The sequence below is a fragment of the Rutilus rutilus genome (genome assembly GCF_951802725.1).
Source record: "Rutilus rutilus genome assembly, chromosome: 21".
Lineage (NCBI taxonomy): Eukaryota > Metazoa > Chordata > Actinopteri > Cypriniformes > Leuciscidae > Rutilus > Rutilus rutilus.
Window position 1 is genome coordinate 18,311,219 of NC_140226.1, and position 7,018 is coordinate 18,318,236.

Consider the following 7,018-nt stretch of genomic DNA (forward strand, 5'->3'; position numbering starts at 1 on the left):
TTAATCCGTACATAATCCGATTAAATGGCTTACCAAATAAATAAATAATTATACATGAAATACTTATTTGAGTCATAGTTACTTAAGTATTATTTATGTACTATTATACTATTTATTAGTACTTTCTTTTGGCTTTTATCTTCAATTTAATATTTAAATTAATTTAAATTATAGAAAATAATTTTTAATAGTTTTGGTTAAAATAACAATACTGTTTTGGGTTAAAATGATCACAAATTATTTTAGAATATAATATAATATGAGAGTCGTGCTCTTGATTGGTTTCCAGGGGCAACTTGACTTGAATGAAGTTTATTTAGATGTTACTTACCACATTTCCTACGTTTTTGGACATGAAAAGTCATTTTTAAAGTATGTCAGCAGCAGGATAATCATGTGCATACCTGATCATTCTTTTTCCTGTAGGATGGAGAAGTGATAGGGATCAACACATTGAAGGTGACAGCCGGAATCTCCTTTGCTATTCCTTCAGACAAGATACGTCAGTTTCTTGCTGAGTCGTATGACAGACTGGCCAGAGGTACGACATTTCCAGAACTGATATATGACATAGAGTAACGGTGTGTTACTTTATTCTTTATACTAACTTACATTATGTTCATCTGGCTGTTTTACAGGTAGAGGAGCGACCAAAAAAAGATACATCGGTGTTCGTATGATGACCCTCACTCCTGCGTGAGTACATAACCACTTCCATGCATCAAACTAATGAATACCTAAGGTTAATGTCATGATCATGAAAGATTTTACATGATTTTGTAATCCTATGAGGTCTCTGTTTTTATACTCTGCATGATTTACAGTACCATATTACACAGAGTGTTAGTTTTAATATTTTCTTTAATTCTTTGATGGCAACAGATCTGATGTAATTGTATTCATTCCCGCTCGCAGACTGTCCAAAGAGCTGAAAGGTCGACTGCGAGACTTCCCTGACATCACTTCAGGAGCCTATGTGACTGAGGTCATCTCCAAAACCCCAGCTGCAGCGTGAGTCACCAAAACTCGAAGTCCCATAATGCCAAGCAGGTCAAGAGCACAGGTCAACTCGTTTGGCAGCACTCGCATGCTGTTTTTACTGGCCACATGCTCTCTGCCGTCATGCTTGGAGGGATATTGCCTTTGGCTCCGTCTGTCTCCACATGTTTTAAATTTATGTTAGAGCCCCATCAAAACACACTCGCACAAAAACCTGCTGATGTTCATCATTTCAGCCCGACATGTTTATTGACTCTCATAAAAAACCTCTTATTCTGTTTTGAAAAGCATTATGTGCGTAAGAGCAAGAGAGACATCTAAAGTGCTGAAAATGCATACGAATTAAAGGGATAGTTCACCTAAAAATGAAAACTCATGTCATTCCAAACTTGTATGACTTTCTTTTTTTTCCGGTGAAACTTTCATTGGACAGAAAAAAAAAACAGCTAAAATATTCCTACAGAACCAAAAAACAAAGAAAAGAGAAAATGTCATAGAGCAACATGAGGGTGGGTAAATGATGACAGATTTTTATTTTCGTGTGGACAATTCCTTTAAATTCGACTAACAACTTCCAGTTAGTCACCCAAATCATGTGACTCAGGTCCTGTCACTGCCACATCACATCCGTTAGCATTTTTGTCTTCAATACATGTCTGTTCAAAACAAAAGTAAACACATACTCAAAGGCAAATTTATGGTTTGCAGGTTCGTGTGATGAAATTCTTTGTGCATGAAACAGTGTTTTGTTATAATTCCACAACCACAGTCCAATCCACTGCCCACCACATCCTGATCCAGGACATTTTTAGTTTTCCTGAAAGCTTGGACATGTTAAGAACAAGCTCAGATGGCACCCAGACACACAAACAACTGCTTCTTTCCTCTCGGTGCGACATCACTACGGTTATGATTCACAATTGAATAACAGATGATCACCAAATGTCACACAGTCCAACAAACAGGAAGTACTTGTGAAGTCTAGTATATAACCTAGGTGGTTACTCTGTCAGAGCATGTGGATACGATCCCAGTGTGTTTTGTTTGACCTAATATAGATGTAGGAGTATATATCTGAAATATGGCTTAAAAAGCCATTTGAAGTGATAAGGTCTGAATTATAGAGCCATTACGCTTTTGAATGTTGATGTTTTGATGAAGCGTACAGTTTTAAAAATACATTACGTACAGCCTTCAGCGTTGGTTTTGGAAGCTGTTTTGGAGTAATTCTGGGAAATCCAGCAATATTAGATTTGTACTGGAGAGGTTTCAGTCTTTGTGATGTAAATTCTCTAAAGATGAAGAAACCTTCATCAAAATTAATTTTATAGTCCTCTTTAGTCCTCCTCCTCAAATGCTTTTTCCCTCTTCTCTTGTCTCTTCTGCAGAGGTGGACTTAAGGAACACGACGTCATTATTTCCATCAATGGTCAGCGCATCTCTACAGCAACGGATGTGAGCGCGGCCATCAAAAAGGACACCAGTTTACGTGTGGTGGTTCGACGTGGCAACGAGGACGTCATCCTCACTATCATTCCCATGGAGATTGACCCTTGAGCCGGTGCTCATCGGCCCCACCAATGAACTTACCGGGTGTGTCCTCTGTCCCGCCCCAACGAGGGACGTTTGGCCAATTGTCCGTGCTCTTGAAATGACGGGCAGGGTGAAAGCTCAGCCTGAGGTTTTAGACTGTACAGAGCACATTGATGTAGACTCACATTTATTAATGTTTTTACTTTAATCATAATGAATGATTTAGGATGCTACTACTGTTTATTGTTCGACATAAGCCATTGGATAGGATTAGTTTTTCCAGAATACACATTTTCTCTTCCATTACCAAACAATTTAGTGCACAGCAGCTTAAAGGATTTTTTTGGACTTGTTTGGAATTTTTGTAATATAAATTGAAATTTTTGTTGTTTAAAAGATTAAAAACTTTTTGATATTGCGCTTTTCTAGAGCAAAAATGTTTCATATGTTTTTTTTAAATAAAAGTTTTACTGGATAATTTGAAGACTACAATTGCACCTGAAAAAAATGTACATGAAAAAACATGGTGGTGTATTAACAAAACATTAATGGCAGTTACTGGTGGTACTTTTGACCTCTACATCTCAATATTAGATTCTGTTGAAGTCTATATACTACCATTAAACAATTTGGGGTTGGTAAGATCAAAATAATAATAATTAATAAATTAATAAAATGACTTTTAATAACGGTTTCCACAAAAATATTAACCAGCACAACTATTTTTAAATGTGATAATAATATGAAATGTTTCTTGAGCAATAAATCATCATGTTAGGATCATGTGACACTGAAGACTGAATAATGGAAGTTCAGCTTTGCTGTCACAGGAATAAATTACATGTTAACTATATTCAAAAAGAAAACAGTTGTTTTTAAATTGTAATAATATTTCACAATATTACTGTTTTACTGTATTTTTGATCAAATAAATACAACCTTAGTGAGCAGAAGTGACTTCTTACAACAAAAAAAAAAAAACTCAAACACTTTAGAACAGTTGTGTACATGAAAACACAAAGTCATTCTTTGTCCAGACAATAAAACGATTTTGTCAATATTTTGTACTGTTTACCAGTTGTTTAGCCAAGCTCAAACTGTTTACATGAAGAAAAACAAAATCAAATCAAATACGATCATGTTGGTCTTTTTAATTTTTTTTGCTGTGCACTTTACAGAATTGGCCGAAATCACAAACTTTCAGTGTATGTCATGCATGGCACACAGCTTTCAGCTGGCACTAACAGGTGCCAAAAAAAAAGAGTCTGGAATAACAAGCCCAGAACCCAAGCCAATACTTCCAGATTGTTCTCTCTACAGCATGAGAAAATAATTGAAAGGTTTGATTAAGCTACACTCATAAATTAACCAGCACTATTCTAAGTTGTTACGCAGTGCTGTGAAACCTGAAATCACTGATTTTGTATACACAAAATACAATATATGCAATGATTGGAAATTTACCATTACATTAAAAAGAGGTGAGAACCACTGGCAAACCTCAGCTTTTCCCCCCATAAATGAACTAAATGAACCAGCGACCTTTTGACCTTATAGTCCTGTGTTCAGTAAACTCCAGTGAACACACGCCATCTGGTGGTGATAGTGTGTAACAACACACATAAACAACAGGCATAAACAACATATTAAAAGTGAACTTCATGTGAATTTAATAATGATGTTGATGAGAGTTTTTGTGTGATAATCAGACAAAATAGTGTGCTCTTTATTATTCCAACCACAAAATGATATAAAAAATACCAAGATAAATAAGGAAAAGGGCAAAACTAAGACAAGTAAAGTAAACACACACACACACACACACACACACACACACACACACACACACACACACACACACACACACACGTCTGGTTTACTATCTTTGTGGGGACTCTCCATAGACGTAATGGTTTTTATACTGTACAAACGGTATATTCTATCTCCTTACACTAACCCTACCCCTAAACCTACCCATCACAGAAAACTTTCTGCATTTTTACATTTCCAAATAAACTCATTCTGTATGATTTATAAGCTTGTTTACCCATGAGGACCTCTATTTAGGTCCCCACTGTGGCACAAGTCCCCATGAGTCTGTGTGCATTCAGGTTGAAGTCCCCACCGGGATAGAAAAACACACACACACACACACACACACACACACACACACACACACACACACACACACACACACACACACACACACACACACACACACATACGCACACTTCCCATACGTATTTCACGCAAGTAGAGGGCGCTATCATACAGTGAGAGCAGACATAGGCTCATTCAGAGTCCCAGCATCCTCCTCCCACTGCCTACTGCAGATGAATCCATTCAGATATGTCATAATAATATCCCAGTGATATTATACAAAAGCAAATTGATGTATAATGAGTGAATGTAAGTAGAAAATACAGTATTTACAACATAACACCTGTCTCAGTTATTGATTATATATTTGGTACTATTTTAACCAAGACTGTTCTTAAGGGTTTTATTTTAAACATTCTATTGATCAAAGAATCCTGAAAAAAAAACATGTATCACCACTTTCACAAAAATAGCTATTAGGCAGTACAACGGTATTCAACACTGATAATAATAATAAATGTTTCTTGAGCAGCAAATCAGCATATTAGAATGATTTCTGAAGGATCATGTGACACTGAAAACTGGAGTAATGATGCTGAAAATTCTGCTTTGCATCAAAGGAATAAATTACATTTAAAAAAAATAATTGTAAATTGTAATAATATTTCTGTCACAATACTAAAAGTCCAAAGACAAAGACGAGTTAAAGGGATACTCCACTTTTTTGGAAATAGGCTCATTTTACAACTCCCCCAGAGTTAAACAGTTTTACCGTTTTCGAATCCATTCTGCCGATCTCCGGGTCTGGCAGTACCACTTTTAGCATAGCTTAGCATAGATCATTGAATCGGACAGGACCATTAGCATCTCTCTCAAAAAAATGACCAAAGAGTTTCGATATTTTTCCTATTTACAACTTGACTCTTCTGTAGTTACATTGTGTACTAAGACCGACGGAAAATGTAAAGTTGCGATTTTCTAGGCTGATATGGCTAGGAACTATACTCTCATTCCTGCGTAATAATCAAGAAACTTTGCTGCCGTACCATGGGTCCAGCAGGCGTAATGATATGACGCAGCGCCTTAAAATAGGTCTAATAGGTTAGACAAACTTAGTCCCGGTCACGTTGGAAGCTGGGGACTATTTTCAGGCGCTGCGTCAAAAATCAAAAGTTTCTTGATTATTACGCAGGAATGAGAGTATAGTTCCTAGCCATATCAGCCTAGAAAATCGCAACTTTACATTTTCCGTCGGTCTTAGTACACGATGTAACTACAGAAGAGTCAAGTTGTAAATAGGAAAAATATCGAAACTCTTTGGTCATTTTTTTGAGAGAGATTTTAAGAGATTCAAAAACAAATGAATAAGAAAAATAAACCAAGTCCACATCTAAGCTCAACCGCTAACACAAACAATAACCGACAGTGAACTGAGAACAGATAATGAACAGAATACTAACAGGTGTGATCAAATTAAACAGTAACCATAGTTACAAAGGGAAACTGAACAAAGGACACAGGAAACAACGCTGAGCAAACTAAAAGTCCATGAAAATGAAATCTAAGACAAGATAACTGAATAAGTGACATTTTTACAATATTACCTTGGTGACCATAAGAGACCCCAAACTTTTGAGCAGTGTGTAGATACAAAAAACGACAAAGTGTATCCATATTTCACTATAGCGCCATCCTTTTTTTTTTTTTTTTTTTTTTTTTTTCTTATAAATAGAAATGAATACACAGATAAAATATAAAACAAGCAAAAATAGGGAGACAAATTATACAATATAATATTTGTGGATAAACTGGAGCTATTTAATCAATCCATTTTGTCCAATATTCTTCAGGTTTTGTTATTATTATTGTTTAATTTTCTCCACAAATATAGGCTAATGTATAAATTCTTGCGTAGGTGTTTTGGGCTGTTTTTATTGCATGCTGTTGTTTGTTTGTTTGTTGTTTGATTTTTGCAGTAAACATGATTCCGAATAGATACTGAAGTAATTTAACACATATCTGAGGGTATAAAGCCCATGGACAGTGAGACACAGTTATGTAATAGACCATGTGAGATTTAGTTGTATCGTAAACAGTTGGTACCAAGGATGGCTGTCTCTCATACGGTGACCTATGACCCCATCTAAGGACGTGTGTGTGAGATCATCTATTATCTCAGTGGTGATGCCAGTGGCTGCAAGTGCATTTACTGAGGCCTCCATCATTCACTGCCATCTGTTTAGACCGTACTAATTACAATATCTTTACTGTAAACAGTCAGAAGAATGAACGAGAGCACTGGAAAGGCTCTCTGCTCCAGTAAACAACAAAGTTTGGATTCAACCGAGTCCATCCATAAATACAAATTCTGTCATTATTTATTTAT

At 36.0% G+C, this 7,018-nt stretch overlaps 1 protein-coding gene across 1 annotated transcript in view; it reads left to right on the top strand.

The window, feature by feature from the left end:
* The window catches only part of htra1a (HtrA serine peptidase 1a), a 29,732-nt gene extending 26,554 nt beyond the window's left edge, over positions 1 to 3,178 (top strand). Inside the window, exons 6-9 of the mRNA XM_084392882.1 lie at positions 427 to 541; positions 639 to 696; positions 916 to 1,011; positions 2,388 to 3,178. Of these exons, the coding sequence (XP_084249008.1) occupies positions 427 to 541; positions 639 to 696; positions 916 to 1,011; positions 2,388 to 2,556 (438 nt within the window). The 3' untranslated portion in view covers positions 2,557 to 3,178. The remainder of the gene's footprint in view (positions 1 to 426; positions 542 to 638; positions 697 to 915; positions 1,012 to 2,387) is intronic.
* Positions 3,179 to 7,018: the final 3,840 nt, after the last annotated feature.